The sequence below is a fragment of the Passer montanus genome, unplaced genomic scaffold (assembly GCF_014805655.1).
Source record: "Passer montanus isolate IOZ18808 unplaced genomic scaffold, ASM1480565v1 scaffold43, whole genome shotgun sequence".
Lineage (NCBI taxonomy): Eukaryota > Metazoa > Chordata > Aves > Passeriformes > Passeridae > Passer > Passer montanus.
Genome location: NW_024369151.1, coordinates 6,737,809 through 6,755,073, shown reverse-complemented (window position 1 = coordinate 6,755,073; position 17,265 = coordinate 6,737,809). Strand labels below are relative to the sequence as shown.

General features: G+C 53.6%; 2 protein-coding genes across 10 annotated transcripts in view; one reads left to right on the top strand and one right to left on the bottom strand.

Annotated features, from left to right (window-relative positions):
* RAPGEF1 (Rap guanine nucleotide exchange factor 1) overlaps positions 1-15,064 on the top strand; it is a 53,064-nt gene extending 38,000 nt beyond the window's left edge. For all 9 annotated transcript variants that reach the window (XM_039719821.1, XM_039719819.1, XM_039719818.1 and 6 more), the window contains 13 exons: positions 312-394; positions 1,618-1,729; positions 3,358-3,433; positions 6,386-6,470; positions 7,886-7,978; positions 8,361-8,546; positions 8,701-8,785; positions 8,987-9,081; positions 9,519-9,597; positions 9,742-9,843; positions 10,267-10,364; positions 10,727-10,855; positions 11,379-15,064. In XM_039719821.1, the coding sequence (XP_039575755.1) occupies positions 312-394; positions 1,618-1,729; positions 3,358-3,433; positions 6,386-6,470; positions 7,886-7,978; positions 8,361-8,546; positions 8,701-8,785; positions 8,987-9,081; positions 9,519-9,597; positions 9,742-9,843; positions 10,267-10,364; positions 10,727-10,855; positions 11,379-11,529 (1,374 nt within the window). In that variant the 3' untranslated portion in view covers positions 11,530-15,064. The remainder of the gene's footprint in view (positions 1-311; positions 395-1,617; positions 1,730-3,357; positions 3,434-6,385; positions 6,471-7,885; positions 7,979-8,360; positions 8,547-8,700; positions 8,786-8,986; positions 9,082-9,518; positions 9,598-9,741; positions 9,844-10,266; positions 10,365-10,726; positions 10,856-11,378) is intronic.
* An 898-nt stretch (positions 15,065-15,962) lies between these two features.
* On the bottom strand, positions 15,963-17,259 carry PRRT1B (proline rich transmembrane protein 1B). The gene is made up of 3 exons (XM_039720170.1): positions 16,796-17,259; positions 16,499-16,639; positions 15,963-16,412 (listed from the first exon to the last, which is right to left on the bottom strand). The coding sequence occupies exons 1-3, from the start codon at positions 17,144-17,146 to the stop codon at positions 16,266-16,268; spliced, it is 639 nt and encodes a 212-aa protein (XP_039576104.1). The 5' UTR covers positions 17,147-17,259; the 3' UTR covers positions 15,963-16,265.
* Between the last annotated feature and the right edge of the window lie 6 nt (positions 17,260-17,265).

The window sequence follows — 17,265 nt, the reverse complement described above, 5'->3', positions numbered from 1 at the left end:
GAGGAAAAATAAAAGGTCATGAGAGGGTTAAAATCCAAGACAACAGCTGACTTGTGTTGTAACTTTCAGCATCATTTCACAATGTTAAAAGCAAACAGTACTAATTACACTAGTCTCCAGAGATGGTCCCAAATTTCCTGTCTGATTAACTTCTGTGTTTTCCTGGCATTTGGCATTAACTTGCATCAATCTTTAACTGCTCTGTAGGAATTTACAGTAAAGGGCCATTTAGAGGCAGGCAGACTGTAAATGCAAGGCTGGCTGGGCTCAAGGACCCCATGTAATGATGAAAAACTCCTTTCTCTTGGCAGGAATCTCCCCCTGTCAAAGACTCCAAAGACTCAGCCTCGAACAGCAGTGCCGTGGGGAAGGAGGGCAAAGATGGTGCTGAAAGGTGAGCCTTGACCCTGGTGTCCTCCTTCCAGGTTCAAAGGGTGCAGAGCCCCAACATCCCCTCTGCCAAACCATCCTTGGGGCTGCCTGCTCTGCCCTAACCCTCCTCCATGCTGTCTAAACTTCTAAGCCCACTTTTTTTGCACAGCCAGTGCCTGGTGGGATCCTGCTGAATGAGGAGAGCCCTGGCAAGATGTCAAGGAGCCCAAGGGGGTTAATGCAGCCTGTGTTAGCATCCTCAGTCCATCTCAGTGGCTGTGCTGTCCCTGACACTGGCTGCTCCCTCCTGCTTCCAGGGAAATGTGTGAAAAGAGTCTGAATTGCTGTTTGGAATAGTCTTCCAGAGGGAAATTTCTTCCTAACCCTGCTAGTTAGAGGCTGGCTGAGGCCCCGGAGCAGGAGGCTTTATATCCCTCCTAATGCTCTTAGCTGTCATTTGCCTATGTAAATGAAGAGGTGCAAGCTGTAACAGATGGGCTTCAGGAGGAGTGGAGTGAGTGCTTCCCTGCTGCTCGAGATTGCTCTGCAATTGCATTTCTAAAGCAAAAACAAGAACAGCGTTGATTTGTGTGTGACAGTCAATTTCCCTCCCCCATTTTCCTGCAGTTGGTTTGAGGGTTTTAATCCCTGCAGTGAAGGAGACAACCCAAGAGTGCTGTGCAAACTCACTATCTGCCCAAAATACTGACTGGTGCATGGGATTCTGGCCTGGGGAAAGTTATGAGGAGCATGAGTACTTTGTTTTGTTTTTTTTAGAAATACAGGCACAGAGAGGACATGTCCTGGCACAAGACTACCAACCAATTCTAGAGAGGGATGTGGACCAAAAAAATGGTCCTGATTTTCTGCTCTATTTTCCTGCAGCACAAGAGCCTGTCATCTCCCCTTGTCTCAGCACAGCGGGTCATGAACTGACTAAGATGTGCATGAGTAGAGTGTGCTCAGTCTCTATACACTTGAGAAAGGGCTTAGATTTGTGTGCACTAAAAATTTGGTGGATTAAGGAGACATGGAAGTGTGTACTTACAGTAAAATCCTGTCTGCCAGAAATGCAGACAGACAAGTGTTCACGTCCTAAGGGTTTATCTTTCTCTTTTTCAAGAGATGCACAAAACAGCAGAGTTAGAGACAGACATTTGGGCTTGTTTGCAAAAGATTTACTTCCAGAGTGTCTGTGTACTTACTGTCATTTGATGAAGGTTATTTCCCTTTTCTTTGTCACAGGCAGCCACAGTCACCAGATGCTTTGGAGTCATCACAGCTGGAGGAAGAGGTAGATGAGCTGTCCCTTATTGACCACAGTGAAATCATGTCTAGATTAACACTGAAGCAAGAGGTAGGTGCATTCAGAGTTTGTTTTCATACTCTTTGGTTTACTCTGAGTTGAAATCTGATTCTCTGCATGCACGAACAAGGCATCAGCTTTTATTAGATGGGAAAAACTAGGTTGCAGCAGAAGTGGGGTGTGTGTGAAGGCTGCTGTTTTAAGTATGAGATGCTGGTACAGGCAAGGAGCACCAGCAATGAGTGAGGGTTTAAGGAGGGAGACATCAAAAAGTGGAGGGAGACATCACAAAAGGTGAGATGTCTCCCTAAAAGCCAGCACATCCTGTGCCCTTTTCCCAATCTGCCCCTTCCACCTCTTCAGCCTCTGACAGTCTGAAATGAATCACCTGAGAGCCTGAGCACAATCCATCCAGGTGTGGGTGATGCTGCTGGCCTTTCTCTCTCAGGGCAGGTTCAGCAGGTGAATGAGCAGGACATCATGTTACTGATGTGGAAAAGCAGCCAAAGGAATTCTTTCAGTGTTTGAGAAATAGCTTTGTGTCTAGCCTTGGGTGCACTCCCAGCCAGCTCTGCTCACTCTGACATGCAGCTGGAGGGAGCATGCAGGCTTTTGAAGCTTTCAGGCTGTCAGGGGGCTGGGCTGGAAAACACAGAGAATGGATCATTTACTGGCACTTCAGAGGTGTTCTTTGGTCAGCTGAGATTTGCAGGAGAGAGTGAGAAGCTTTTACATGTTCTCTAAGTAGTATTTCATGGGTCTTGCCAGAGGGTCACCTGAAAAATTCACATCTTGGACAGAGCTGCTCCATGACTGTAATGCATGATTGTTTCACTGTTTTGTATGTTGAAATGATAAAGACACTCCTAAGAGATGCCAGACAGAACTCCAGCCTCCTCTGATGGATTGTTTCCTTTAAAAAACATTTAAAAATCAGTGATTTCTGAACATTTGGGACTAACAGATCTGTGTCTTAGTGTCCTTTTTCTTTCTTTTCTTCTTGATCTACGTGTCTGAAGCAGTATAGAACTGTCACTGTGAGCTTCTTCCTGCAGTGTGGGAACTGCTGGCTGAGTGGTGGATCAGTTTTGCATATTTTAAGTTGTGAAATGCAGTAGCTAAAAGAAAGATGTGTTTTAGAGAGTGGTAATGCAGGGGTCAAGCAATTAGCAGGGCTGTTTTCTTCTGCCAGTTAGTGGATCATTTCAGGTGACCTCCGGCCAAATGGCTCCAGATTAGGGCATGAGCTGGCTAGGTTTTGATGTTCCAGGAACATGCAGGTTGAATGCATGACCTCCCACCCCACAGCCACTGTGCTACGTGACCCTGCACTTTGAGACAGTTCACACAGTGCTGCTGCCCTGTTAATGGAGTATTGGTGGCATTTCTGCTCATTCTCCTGTGGCCAAAGGTTCAGCCTTCCCTGAGCTTCACAACCTGGCCTCAGGGAGTCAGGGGCCCCGAGCAAGGCTCAGCCCACTCCTCATCTGGGACACCAAATGCTCTGTTCAGATTCCAGGACTATCCCAGCTCTGAAGTCCATGTCCCAGCTTGTGCTGCGAGCAGTGCCAGGAACATTTTGTGCGCTGCCAGTTGTTGCCGAGCTGGAGTCACAGCAGTGTTAAACCAGGCCTAAGGCAGCTTGGGCCGTGCCTAACGTGGTTGTGTTGCCCTTGCAGGGGGATGATGGGCCAGATGTCCGTGGTGGATCTGGAGACATTCTGTTGGTGCACGCCACAGAGACCGACAGGAAAGGTAGGAGCAGCAGGGCAGAGCTGGGCACAGCCTGGCACGGCCTTGGCTGCCTGTCCCCTGCCCCACGGCCCCTGACAGCTGGGCTGGGGGACTCTGCAGGGATCCTCTGAGCCTGGGGGGTTGTGTTTATCTCTGGGAGATGGAGGTAAGCTGGATAAGCCCCTGGTGGTTCCATTTAGCAGCAGGGATGGGATTAACTCCTCCCAGCCCTTGCCTGGATGTGGAGGATGAGGCAGTGACAGTGCTGTGTTGTGTCCCTGTACCTGCTGAGCTGGGTCACTGCCTGCTGTGACAGCAGGTGTGACCAGCATGGATCTTGTTTCCAGAGGTGCTCCTGGTCCTTTGAATGTCAGGGCAGTGGTGATGTGGAGTTATTGGAATGTTGTTGCATCAATGGGGATGTTGGTTTGGGTCTAGTGCAGTACCCGTGGGCACTGGGAGGCTGCTCAGGTGCTGCTCTGCTGGCACCCATATTTTCAATTTTCTGTGCCACCTCCTGTCCCACTCTGTACCACTTGTGTCCTGGCAGCCACCCAAGCCAGTTCAGAGAGGGAATCCACAGTACAAAAGAAGAGATGAGGGGCAGGAAAAGGCACATCAGCGACCCTGAGCTCCAGATTTGTTAAAACCCCTCTTCATCTGTCCAAACCTAGGCACCACACACATGAAGCAGCTCCTTTCCAAGACCTGTGGCACAGACAGCCTTTGCAGTGTTTCCAGAGAGTGATTTGAACCTGCCAAACACATGTGTGCTGATGGCCTTAACCAGGATTGATCTCCTTATCTCTTGGGAGGCAAAACACGAGCCCTCAGAATCACTCAGCGCTCAGTTTAGAGGTTGATAGTCAAAGGGGAAATATCTTTCATGTACATTTTTAAGTGACAGGGGTTTTGCTGTAGCATAAGATGTTTGCAATTACTTACCAGCACCATTCAGCTAGCCAGAAAATCCTTCCCCTGACAGCTGTGTTTCCCAGTCTGCATGGGCACAGAATCCAGGCAGAAAGGACCAAAGTTAGGAGCACACCAGAGAGGCTGGAAATGTATAATAAAGAAAATAGTCTAAATGAAATGGTGGAAATACCCCTCATAAACATGCTGAAAATGGGATAGAGAAACTGCTCTGTTCTCTGGAACAAATGTTACCACAAAAAACTTCCCTACTCTTCCTGCTGAAAGACAGCTGCTTGATAAGGGGTGAGTGCTGGACCTCCAGTTGATGAACAGGGGGTTCTGAGGGTTCTGCAAGCAGTGGGGTGAGAGCTGTGGAGAACCTTTCAGAGCTGGGAGAAGCTGGAGCAGGGTTTTGTGTGCCCAGTGGTGCAGCTGTGGAGAGCTGGGTGGAGGGAGCTGGGGCAGCAACAGTTCCAGAGCTCAGCCTGCCAAGCCAGGGAGCTGAATGGAGCACAGAGGAATTTGTGCTATGCTAACCCACTGCTTGGGTGACCGAGAGGGTTAATGAATTAAGCTTACAATGAGAAGAATTCCAGGCTTGTAAATCAATCAGCCAAACGGCACAGAGGGGTAGAGTTAAGAGGCTTTCCTTTAAAGATGAATTTCTTGGCAGCTTCAAGTGCCAGAGCAGACCAGCTGTATTACCTCACGTTGCCTTTTGGGCAGATGGGAACCCAGAATAAATGTAACTCCACGCCCTGTTGCATGATGCTTCTTGTCCATTTGAGTTTTCTGAAAAAGCAAAATGGCATAAGGAATAAAGAGAGACCTGTGGCCTTCAGGAATAAAATCCCTGGCCAGTTTAGTGCTCAGAGCCATGCACACTTGCTGTGAGTGCAGGGTTAGAGCTGGACAAGGCCTGGGGCTCACCCCTGCTGTGACCACCCAGCCTCTGTTGTCTGTAACCCAGAGGCAGCAGCACTCCCTGATTTCAGAGCAGGAGGAAGGTGAGGTTCCTGCCAAGAGAAACACAGCAGGTACAGAGACACAGCTCTGTCTCTGTGCCCTGCTCCTTCCAGCTCCCAGCAGTGGCTGGCTGTTCCAGCACGTGGGCATGGGGTGATGCCTGTTCTGGCTGGAACAAGCTCTGCATGTACAGCCCAGCCTGGGCAGGCACAGAGGAGCTCTTCCTCTCTCTGCCCTGGTGCAGTGCTCCTGGCTGGGGCAGGGTGCCATCCACTGCCCACCCTGCTGCCCTGCCCTGCTCTGTACTGGCACTAATGCCTGATGCTCCCATTTTGGCACTGCTGTCCACAGGGACCTGGCATTGGGACTGCAAGTGCTCTGCAGTCTTGACATCTCCATTCCTGCTTGCAGTTTGTGCTTTCTTCAAATTCCATCCTCTGTGCCCATGATAATGCCCAAATCCTTTGCAATTCCAGGCCTACAGCACCTTGTCCTGCAGATGAATTAGCACAGCCTGACTGCGTGCACCACGTCTCTGTTGGGGCAGCATCAGTTTTTGTAGTGCAATTTGCTTTTCTTTTGGCTGGAAATAATCTTCTATTTACACTGTCCTGGGATGGATTCCCTGGAACTCAGCAAGGGCAGAGGATCTGCAGCACCACAGCATGTGTTGAAACATGTGTGTTCCTCATTGGGAGGGCAGAGTGACCTGCCTGAGCAGCAAAGACAGAGCAGGCATCACCTCTTGCCATCAGATCTTTTTTAAGCGTCCTCAAGGTCCAAACTATGTTTTCCCTTGACACATTATTGATAGCTCCTGTCCCACAAGCAGGTGTTTTTCACTGACCCTTTTATGAGGCTGAGTGCTGCAAGTGGGAGCCAGGGCCATGCCGGTGGGGACAGGGCAGTGTCACTGCTGCTCTTGTGCCAAAGGGTCCATCTGCTGGTAAGGACCAGCAGCACAGCATTTCTGGAAGTTCACTCACACCAAAATGTGTCCATGTTCTCCTCTGTACATCTGCATTCAACCTCACAAGAAGCTTCTTTTTCTGAAAGCAGGGTTGACTGAGGCTTTCTTGCTTTTTTGCCTAGATCTGGTGCTGTACTGTGAAGCCTTTCTGACTACATACAGGACATTTATTACCCCTGAAGAGCTCATCAAGAAGCTGCAGTACAGATATCCTTTCATGAGTGGCAGTTCACTGCCATCTGGAATCAGAGCTGGATGGTCAGTGTGGAGGGAGCTGGTGGCAAGTTTTTTGGTGAAAAGCCTGCTGGTCAGTGATGTGTCCTGATGGTGTCCCAGGCAGGAATCCCTTCACCTCCACTCTATCCAGTGGGAATTGCTGCAGGGCAGGTTCAGTCACAGTGGATACTGGACCTGAGTTGTCTCCTGAGGGTCCTGGCAAGGTTTAGGGGCAATTCAGCTTTTTTGTATGTCAATGGGGAACTGGTCTTTTATTTGGGACATCTCGTTTGTGGCGTGGGGACCAGAGAACCTTCTTCCTTCCAGAGGGGCCATGGGCATTGCCTGCATGGGAAAGTGTAGTTTAATATTAGAGATGATTAAGCCATCAAGGCTTTCTCTCTCTTACTGTAATAAATTCAGCCCTGAAGATGCTCTTGGCCTCCCAGTCCTGAGCTGAGCTGGTCACTGGTAACGAGGCAGGGCCCTGATGTGCAGGGTGAGCGTTCCTGGCAGAGGATGGAGAGGGTCACTCCCTGAGCACCCTGCTGCCTTCCCTTGCCCTTGGCTGGGTTCCCTGCCAGCAGAGCAGGGCAGGGTCTGGCTGTGGTGGCTGTAGTGGCTGTGGTGCTGTGCAGCCACGTCAGAGGGAGCCTGACGTCACCGTGTCCTGCCGCAGCTCGTCAGTGCCATCTGCAGCAGAGCTGCTGCTCTGGGATCAGCAGCCGGGGACACAGCACGGCTCAGCCAGGTGACAATCCTGCCTGGGGTGTCCCTGCAGGCCCTGCCAGTGCTGCCTTACCGACAACCTTGTTCTCTGTCCCTTTGTCCACCTGGCAGAAGGTTTTTCAGCCTGTGCTGTCACCCCATCACTGTCCTCCTTGCAGCAGATTGGGCAGCCAGGAAGGTGGAGGTGACATCTGAGATCTGTTGAGACCAGATGTCACAGACCAGTGGGGGAGATCACTGTAGGGAAGTGCTGCTCATTAAATTCCACCTTAGAGAGAACAATTTCAGGGTACACCTGCTCTCAGTTCTATGAGGTGTCAGTACCTCCTCACACCCCCTGCTACCAGCAGCTGGTGTCAGTTTAATGCCATCTTAGAGCCATATCAGTGTCCCTTATCTCCTGGAGATCAAACACCAGTTTCCATCAGGACAGAACAGTGTGGTGTTCTTATGTGGCTTCCCCATCCCTGGAAGTGTCCAAGGCAAGGCTGGATGGAGCTCTGAGTGACCTGGGACAGTGGAAGGTGTCTCTGCCCGTGGTAGGGAGTGGAACTGGATGATTATTAAGGTCCCTTCCACCCCAAATCATTCAATGACTTTATGATTCCTTGAGGAGTTGGGAATTGCACTGATGCTGGTCTGGCTACACTGAGTTGATTCTTTAATTTGCAACCAACATATGAGAAGTTTTGCCACTTCCCGGACACGTTCAAGAAGCGAGTCAGTAAGAACACCTTCTTCGTGCTGGTGCGAGTGGTGGATGAGCTGTGGTGAGTTGCCTTCTTCATTTTGGGATGCAGGGTCAGTAACTCACAGAAATCTGGCAGCTGGGAAGATGTGATTTTTGGGGAAGATGTATTTTTTTAACCCCATCTGTAATGACAGCTGAAATCCCACAACCCTGACCAGTGGGACACCTGTAGTGCTGAACTCTCTTGGAAGAACAGATTCTTCCTGTGAGTCCTAACTGGGTCAGTGGTTTGAAAATAACTAGTAAAATGGAATCTCTGGTAAACAAAGAGCTGGGAAAAGGAATTTCAGTCACCCAATTCTGCTGGTAGGAAAGAGCAATGAGACTCAGTACACATACAAACCCCAGAGCTCAGTGTCTCAGCTCTGATGCTTTCCCTGCATTTCCCACCTTTCTCTCAGCTTGGTGGAATTGACAGAGGAGATCCTCAAGCTGCTGATGGACCTGGTGTTCAGGCTGGTCTGCAGCGGGGAGCTGAGCCTGGCCAGAGTGCTGCGCAAGAACATCCTGGATAAAGTGGATCAGAAGAAAATGCTGAGCTACGCCAACTCCATCAAACCTCTCGCGGCCAGAGGGGTGGCAGCCAGGTGAGGGAGGTGCACCTGACCATATCTGTGTCCTGTGAGAGCCAGGACACCCCTTCCTGGGAACACAAAGAGTTTCCTCAGTTCAAAATACAAGAAAGATAAGAAAACAGGTCACGTTTTCTGAGCCTTTGTACTTCCTGGTTGTTTTACACAGGCCAGGGACGCTGCATGATTTCCACAGTCATGAAATAGCCGAGCAGCTGACCCTGCTGGATGCTGAGCTCTTCTATAAAATCGAGGTACAGAGATGAGGATGGGCTGAGGGCAGTGGGAGGGTTTGTTCCCTGCCAGCTCTCCCAGACACCTGCTGGATTGTAGGACACAGCTGATCTTGTGCCAGCAAGTGGCTGTGAACAAAGGCTGCAGCTGGGAATCTTGGGGTAGAAATCCTATTTTAATGTGTGGTATTTTCCCACCCCTCTCCTCTCCTTCCTTGGCAGATCCCAGAAGTTCTGCTTTGGGCAAAGGAACAAAATGAAGAGAAGAGTCCCAACCTGACACAGTTCACAGAGCACTTTAATAACATGTCCTACTGGTAAGGAGCTCAGAACAGCCATGGCACTGAACTGTGCCTAACCTCCAATGCCTTGCAAATATTCCAAATATTCCTCGTAGACTTGGGTTCCTTCATTACAAATGGGATAATGTGTATTTTTGGCCAGGAAGTAGCTCCAGAGCACTCGTCTTAAGACCCCAGAGCACAGCAGAAATAAAATAAGGAGGGTCTTGTAATCCAGAGGAATTAATTATTAGTATCACTGAGCTCTTGAAAGAAACATTCCCCTTGCAAATAAATGCACTCTGTGAAAGTATCCTGTCTTTGCTGTGGATTAGAGTGCTCCATTTGAGTTGGAGTTATTGTGAACTTTTTTGCATTGGCCCATCCCCATTAGTGATCAGTTTTCTTAATGAAATGAGGAAATCTGATCTCTGCTGAAGTAGGTTTATCTTTTATTCTGTCTGTTCTTCCAGGGTCCGTTCAATAATTATGCTACAAGAGAAAGCCCAGGACCGAGAGAGGCTGCTCCTTAAATTTATAAAGATTATGAAGGTATTGGCTTGTTTTTTTCCTGTGAATCACACACACTGCTGCTTGAAGGAGCAGGGGAGTGGGGCCCTCTGCTTGGTAGAGCTGTTTGATGCTAGAAGGCTTTTCAGAGCTCTCAAGTAACTGGAATATTCTCCCTCTTCACAGCACTTACGAAAGCTGAATAATTTTAATTCCTATCTGGCCATTCTTTCTGCACTGGATTCTGCACCCATCCGAAGGCTGGAGTGGCAGAAGCAAACCTCAGAGGTGAGGAGCAGTGGGGGCTGTGATCTCTGGGGGAAGGTGAAGTGTGGTTATGTATGAAACAGCTGAATGGTTTTACATCCCAGCAGTGTCCCAGGGTGGAGGCATGGTGCATAACTCCTCTCCAGTGGGTAAAATGCCACAGTGCTGGAAGCCTTCAGTGTGGCTGGGCATTCTGACAGCTGCAGGAGTGCCAGCACAGTCGCAGGGGAGAGCAGCCTCCTCCTCCTCCTCCTGCAGTCCAAGCCTTGGGGAGGCTGAAGGCAGCAATGTCCCACGTGAACGCCCCATGGTCAGGCTGAGTAAATCAGCCGGAGGTGTTTGCAGCATGGCACTAACTGCCTGCTCTGTGTGGCTCTCTGGGGGGAGGTGACAAGGAACATGGGCTTGCAGCAGGGGTGTCAGCAGGGGATTTGTGTGCTGCAGGGCCTGGCTGAGTACTGCACCCTGATCGACAGCTCCTCGTCCTTCCGCGCCTACCGAGCGGCCCTGGCCGACGTGGAGCCCCCCTGCATCCCCTACCTGTGAGTGCCAGCTCCTTCCCCGACACTGCTTCTGCACATTAAAATGGCTCCTCCAAGGACTTCTCAGCAGCTGCTGCTGGGCTCAGCCCTTGCCTTTTGCCCAGCACCCAGGGTCAGGCAGCACCGTGCCACATCAGCCCACGGGCCCTCTCTGGAGCAGTTTTTCTGGGGCAGGGTGGCCAGCTGGGGCTGTTTGCAAATAAACACCTTTGGCTCTGCTGCTGGGGAATGTTTCCCTCTGGATAAGGTTGCCATTCTGGTGGCAGTGGGAGGCTGTTGGATTTTGTTGGGCTGCCTTTTGTGACTAACCTCTGTGTCTGTTTGCCTACTCCCTTGGCCTGCTGCCCCTTTCCCTCTTTCAGAGGCCTGATTCTGCAGGACCTGACCTTTGTCCATCTGGGAAACCCTGATTACATTGACAGCAAAGTGAACTTTTCCAAGCGCTGGCAGCAGTTTAACATCCTGGACAGCATGAGGTGCTTCCAGCAAGTGTAAGTGCAGCAGTGGGGCTCAGAGGTGGCTTTGGGGACCACGCTGGGGACTGGGGCAGGGGCTTGGACATGTGGAAGCCCCTGTGCAAGCAGAAGGGTCTGAAGGGGAAGGGAGTTGGAAGGAGAGCTGGGAGCAGCAGGGCTCTAATCAGTCTCCTTCCCTCTCTGGGTTAGATAAACATTGTAAGGACATTTTTCTGATATTAGTTTTAAGATCCAGACAAGTTTTGCCTTCAGGTTTTGCTGTTGCTGGTGCCTGTGTTCTCTGGGATATTCAGGGTTTTTTTCAGTGCTGTCTTGCAGCAGAGGCAGATCTAACTGCTGATTTCTGTGTGATAAGTGCCTTTTTCCCCTCAATTCAGCAGCAGGTTTTCCCCTGTGTGGTGTGACACCACTGCCATGAGTACAGGGCACAGCCCACAGTGCTGGGTGTCCTGAGAGCAGGACAGGGGTGGGTGGCCCAAAGCCAGGAGAGGACCCCAGGTAGCCCTTGTGTAACTGCACCTCCTCTCTGGTTTTACAGACATTACGACATCAAAAGGAACGACGACATAGTGTCATTCTTCAACGACTTCAGCGACCACCTGGCTGAGGAGGCCCTGTGGGAGCTGTCCCTGAAAATCAAACCTCGGAACATCACGAGGCGGAAAACAGATCGGGAAGAGAAAACCTAGGAGGAGGGGTTGTGCGAGGAGAATTGCTCCGCAGAGGCGCCGAGGGCAGCTATGAGACTGGAGTTCAATGTTTGTACCTGTCACTGGATGACACACCCTCCCTCCCAGCTGGCAGCCATCCCTGGGGGTGGGAATGCCGGGCGCGAGGCGCCGGCGCAGCCGAGGGCAGAGATCGGCCGGGGCTCGCTGCACTCGCCCTCCTCCTCCTCCCGTCCCTCTGTGCCATGAACCAGCTTTAACCCCGGGGACAGAGCTGTGTGGAAGGAGTGTCCCACGCGAGCGTGTTGCTGGTTTGCTGGCCTGTTGCATTCAGGTGTTCCCTGGCTCTTGTTCCCATCCAGAGCAGGGGCAGCAGGAGCTCAGCACCCACTGACTCATCTCCGGAGCGGCGTCGGGCAGCAGCGGCCGTGGAAGCCAAGGGTTGGAGTCTCCCCTGCAATGCCACCTTCCCAACGTGTTCGTGAGGATGGAAGTGTCTCCTGCTGCCTGCCAGAGGAGCTCTGCTTCCAGAGAGCTGCTTGTGTTTACAGGGGTCTCGGCTCACCCCAGATCTCTGGCGCCTTCTTCGCGGGAGGAAGGCACCGGTCGTGGATACGGAAGAGGCACTGAAAATGTGGGCAGGGACCCGCCATCTCCAGTCATCACACCCCCCTCCTCCTCTCAGATCTCGTTATTTAAGCAACAGTAAATCCCTCTGTACCTGGGAACACGGACTGCCCAGGTGCTGGGGTCACCTGCCTGTGACCCCGTGTCTCTTAGCGATGGTACTTAGCTTTTGCACAGGAAATGCTGTAGGACACAGACTGTACATACCTAGTGTTTAGAACCCCATGAGGTTTTTTTGATGCATGTCTGAATACTGATGAGTTTATAGGAAAAAAAAAAAAAAAAAGACAAGTGCAAACCAGTCTGTATAAAATCCACAACCAGTGACAATGTTGTTCCGAGTGCTGGATAAAGGAGGCTCGGGGCAGCCAGGTGGGCACTGGCTGCAGAGCAGGGGCAGGAGCCTCATGAAGGAGCCATGTCTGGGTTGGAAGTGGGAGCCAGGAAGGAGCCCTGTGCCCAGCTGAGCCACCCTGTCCTCCCACCCACTCCTCTCTCCTCTCTCTGTTGCCAAATGTTTTTCTCTGGGGGTCCCTGTTGGGACCCTCAGTGCTGTCCTTTGAGAGCTGTGCTTTGGCAAGTCCCTGTCCCCAGTCCCACCATGCTGGTGCCAGCAGGGCAGGGACAGCCCAGCGTGGAAGGGCAAGGCAGGGCTGTAATTTCCCACACACACAGTGTTAACCCCAATCTGTTCAGTGTGCCTTATTCAGCCCTTCTGTCCCCTCTGTGTCCCACCCAGGCCGTCTCACATCCCTCCTCTCTGTCCTGCTCCAGTGCTTTGCAGTTGGATGGTGGGTGTGAGTGTGCCCTGCGGGTTTCAGCAGCCTTGCCAAGCCCTCCTCAGCTCCCTGTCATGTGGTCACAGGTTTTTACAGGGTTCTGACAAAATCCTGCAGGTTTAGGGCAGGATTCCCAAGGAATACAGACATGGAGTTTCACAGAGCATCCTTAACTTATTCCTCAATGGCAGCTCTGTGCCTGCTAAAGCCCCTGTTTGTTCTGGGTGAATCAGAGCTGCACTCCTTTCCTTCTCCAAACAGATTGCAGAGCCTTGGCCAGCTCTGCCTGGCTCTCAGGAGGGAGGGACAGCCCGGGGTTTTTCCCTGCTTGGTTATTTTCCTGAAGACTCAGGCACGAGGCTCACACAGTGGCCAAGCACAGAGAGACCCCCTGCCCATGAGGGCATCTGGGAGAGGGGAGTGTGCGTCCAGCACAGTTTTTGTGCAACCCCAGAGCAGGAGGAGCAGGAATTTTTCATGCTGAACCACGGTGTCTGAGCCACAACACTTCAAAAGTGGTTTATTTTCATGGCACTGAGGGCATTGGAGCTGTGTGTTTTGTCCAGCCAAGGCTTTGCAATCCCCAAAGGCTTCCCAGGAAGCAATATCCATGTTTCCTTTGTAAATAAGATCTTTTAAAAGCCCAGCGTGGCGAGGTGGTGAAAAGGGCAATGAACACGCCTAGGATGTGGTGTGGGCTTCACCCTGGTGGCTCTGAGCAGCCCTTGGGTGCCGTGGCCAGGCTGTGCTGGGAGGGCTGTGTGTGCTCTGCAATCACAGCCCTGGGGGTTCAGAGGGACAGGAGGGGGCAGCTTGTCTTCATCCAGCTGAGTGACCGTGTGACATGAGGGGTGAGCAAGTGGCTCGTGGCTTGGGCAGCAGGACACCCCAAAAATGGCAGTGACTGGGGTTCCACGGGGCTCCACCCTGGCCCTGTGCTCTTCAACATCTTCGCTGACAGCCTGGACACAGGACTGGAAGGGATACTAAGGAACTTTGCTGACAACACTAAATTTGGGCACTACTATATAAAAGAAGATACTAAGCTATTGGAGGGTGTCCAAAGGAGGCCACAAGGATGGGGAAGGGTCTGGAGGGGCCTCATGAGGAGCAGCTGAGGGTGCTTGGTTTGTTCAGCCTGGAGGAGACTGAGGGGAGACATTGTGGTCTTCAGCAGCCTCAGGAGGGGCAGGTGCAGATCTCTTCACTTGTGAGCAGTGACAGGACCCGAGGGAACAGCTGCAGCTGTGTCAGGGAGGTTTAGGTTGGAAATCAGGAAAAAGTTCTTCCCCCAGAGGGTGGTGGGGCACAGCACCAAGGCTGTCTGAGATCAAGAAGTGTTTGGACAGCTCTCACGTGGTGGGATTTTTGGGTTGTCCTGTGGGGGGCCAGGAGATGGACTCGGTGACCCTGGGGGGTCTCTTTCAAGTCAGCAAATTCTGTGATTCTGTAATCCCCAACCACTGGGAGCTGTTTCCAGGTTCTTCCCTGCACTTGAGCCCACAAGCCCAGTTGGCACCAAAGGAGGTCTCGCTCTCTGCCAAGCCCCCAGAGCCAGAGGCTCAGCCCATGGTGTGGGGATGGGAGGTCTCAGTGCCCCCCAGCTTTCCTCCCCCTTCACCCCTTCCTCTGCTGAGCAGTGTCCCCGCCACAGCTCCTGGCTCGTGTCCCACCCTCAGGCCAGGTTCTCAGGGCTTGAGGGACCCTAAAAGAGGGTCCCCTTGCCTGGAGCAGCTTCAGGTTTGCTGACCAGACACCCCCCTCCACTCCAGGAGCAGTCCCTGGGGAGCAGAAACCCAGAACATGTGCAAGACTGGCCATGAAGCGTGTTCCCATCTCGCAGGCAGCATCCTCAAGGCCATCACGTCTTTTTGGGGAGAGGGAAGAGTCTGAGTGCCCTCTCCACACGGGGCAGGGAGTGGGGAGAAGCGATGTCCCCAGTCACCAGCCCCCTGCCCCAGGCCTCTCCCCACAAGCAGTTCCGTTGTATTATAGATTTACCACTAACCCCCATGGTGGCATCTTCTGCAAACATTTCAGACCTGTAACTTTTATATTAAAGACAAATAAAACACCAGTAACGAGCCTGCCTGCTGATCCTGTTTACAGTGCATGCACAGTCTGTGGATTAAAGTGACAATCGAATCCGCCTCTGGCGCTGGTGTGGCCTCGTGTTTTCTCATGTGCCCCCCATGGTTTTCCTCTTCCCCTGCCTCTTTCCCCTTTATTTTTTCACTATAAATTTCTTCCCTCTCTGTGCCAAGATGGCTTTGCCTCCATACAAGCCATACACTTGGGAGGGGAAATTTGTCACCTCCTCTGGGCACCGTTGTCCCCGTGTCAGGGGTTTTGGCCCCGGCGTGTGCCCAGCCCGTGCAGTGGCCGTGTGCCCGCAGCCAGGGCTATAAATAACCCCTGCAGTGGCCGAGCTGCTCCACGCTGCTATTTCAGTCCTGGACAGGGTTCAAAATTCCTCTGGAAATAATTGTCACGGGCCGGCTCAGGAGGAGAGTGCCCAGACAGTGACTGAGCACGTGCCCCCTGTGCCAGGGCTGGAATGTGGGGCTGCATCCCAGGGAACCAGCTCAGCAGGAGGGGAGTGCCCACAGCTCTGTGTCCCCCCAAAGTGCTCGGCCAGTGGCCCCCCAGGCCAGGGCCATGTGGAGATTCCCCTTCCCTGGGGTCCTGCATGGGCTCGTGCCCACCTGCTCTTGGGAAAAGCCTGATTTCAGCTGCTGCAGGAGAACTTACCCTGAATTTTGTGGTGGGCAAAGGGAGATGTAGGTCCTTGGTGTGCAGAGAAAACGGAAGCTTTGGCTACAGCTGAATTTTATTTCAATCTGGAAGCAGCAAGAGGTGGCAATACAGGGGAGGTGTTGTGTGGTGGGGTGGGTGTGTGCAGAATTACTGTAGAACTGCATGCATGGGTTTGTATCTTCTCCCACTGTTAATGACCAGTGAGGGCTTCCCATGCACCTGTTACTTCTGCTCCATCTCCGACCCCAATCCTACGAGATGCTCCCTCTGCACCAGAGTCCCACGAGCCCACAGCAATGGGATTCAGCATCCTGCAGCAGAGCCCGATCCTGCCCATGGATCCCACACAGCTCCCTGCCCAGAGCTGGATCCAGCAGGATGCAGCATCTCCCTGCCCTGGGCTGAGCAGATGGCTGAGGGCTCCAGGGCAGCTCCTCGCCCTGCCGGGAAGGACGGACGCTGCCCCACAGCCCCAAAAACTCTTCGTTGTCACCCGTTTCCACACAAAGCTGTGGCCACTTCACCTGCCCGTGCCCCACACACCCCCCTCAGGCGGCGAGCCTTGGAGTCCTTGGCACACGCCCAGGGTCCTTGTCACAGGTACAGGGACACCAGGACGTAGATGATCCAGCTGATGGAGGCGAACAACCCGAAGAGGAGGCTGATGAGGACCAGTGACTGCGCCTTTCGGGATGCCACGTACGCCTGGGCCATGTCCCCACGGGCGAGCGCAGCCCGGGTCTGGGGCAGGGGGAGAAGGGGAAGGTTCAGAAGAGACCCGCAGCACCACGAGGGGCTTCCAGGCCGCCAGGTGAGTCCTCGCTTACCTCGTGGGAGTAGACGAGGGCCATGACCCCGGTGAGCACGCAGCAGAAGAGGGTCACCAGCACCGACTCCACCGTGTAGTCCTTGGGCCGCTGGCGCCCGCGGCCCGCGGGTGAGGGCCCCGCGGCCGGCTGCGCGGTGTGCTGCGGCACGGGCTGCTCAGAGCGGCCCGAGCCCGCCGTGCTCCCGCCGGGCCGCGCCCCTCAGGGCCCCGCGGGAACCCCGCAAACCCGGCGGGGGAGACACGGGGGAGCCCCGCTGCAGAGCGGGGCCGGAACATCGGGGTGGGCGATACGTACCGGGCTGTAGGGCAGCGGGCCGGCGGGGAAGCCCGGGGCTGGGAAGGGCCGCGGTCCCGGCCCCGACGGGTAAAAGACGGGCCCTTGCTGGGAGCAGCCGGCTGGGAAGGGCGGGTACAGGGGGTGAAAGCTCTTGGGGTCCGGCGGCGAGTAGGGTGGAGGGGCCCCCTCGAAGGCTGAGTTGGTGACCACCGACACGGCCACGGGCCTGTCCCCGGGGGCCGCGGGCGCGTCGCTGCGGGTGCCGGGGCTGGGAAGCCCTGCGGCCGGCCCGCCGCCATCCCCCGGCTCCGCTCCCCGCCCGGCAGCGGGGCCGCGGGGCTGGGGCCCGGCTGGCGGCTCACCGTCCATCCGCGGAGACGCCTGCGGGGACAGCGAGCTTCTGACGGGACGGGACACCCAGCCGAGCGGTCACCGCGGGTGCGGGGTGCGATGGGGCCGCCCTCGTGCTCCCCCCCGGCGCCCCATCC

Excerpts from the sequence above, each read along its gene's own strand:
- PRRT1B (XM_039720170.1), bottom strand. The coding sequence starts at position 17,146 with ATGGACGGTGAGCCGCCAGCCGGGCCCCAGCCCCGCGGCCCCGCTGCC. Across the intron at positions 16,640-16,795 it reads GCCCGCTGCCCTACAGCCCG|CACACCGCGCAGCCGGCCGC; the intron begins GTACGTATCGCC and ends CCCGTGCCGCAG. Across the intron at positions 16,413-16,498 it reads CCCTCGTCTACTCCCACGAG|ACCCGGGCTGCGCTCGCCCG; the intron begins GTAAGCGAGGAC and ends CCCCTGCCCCAG.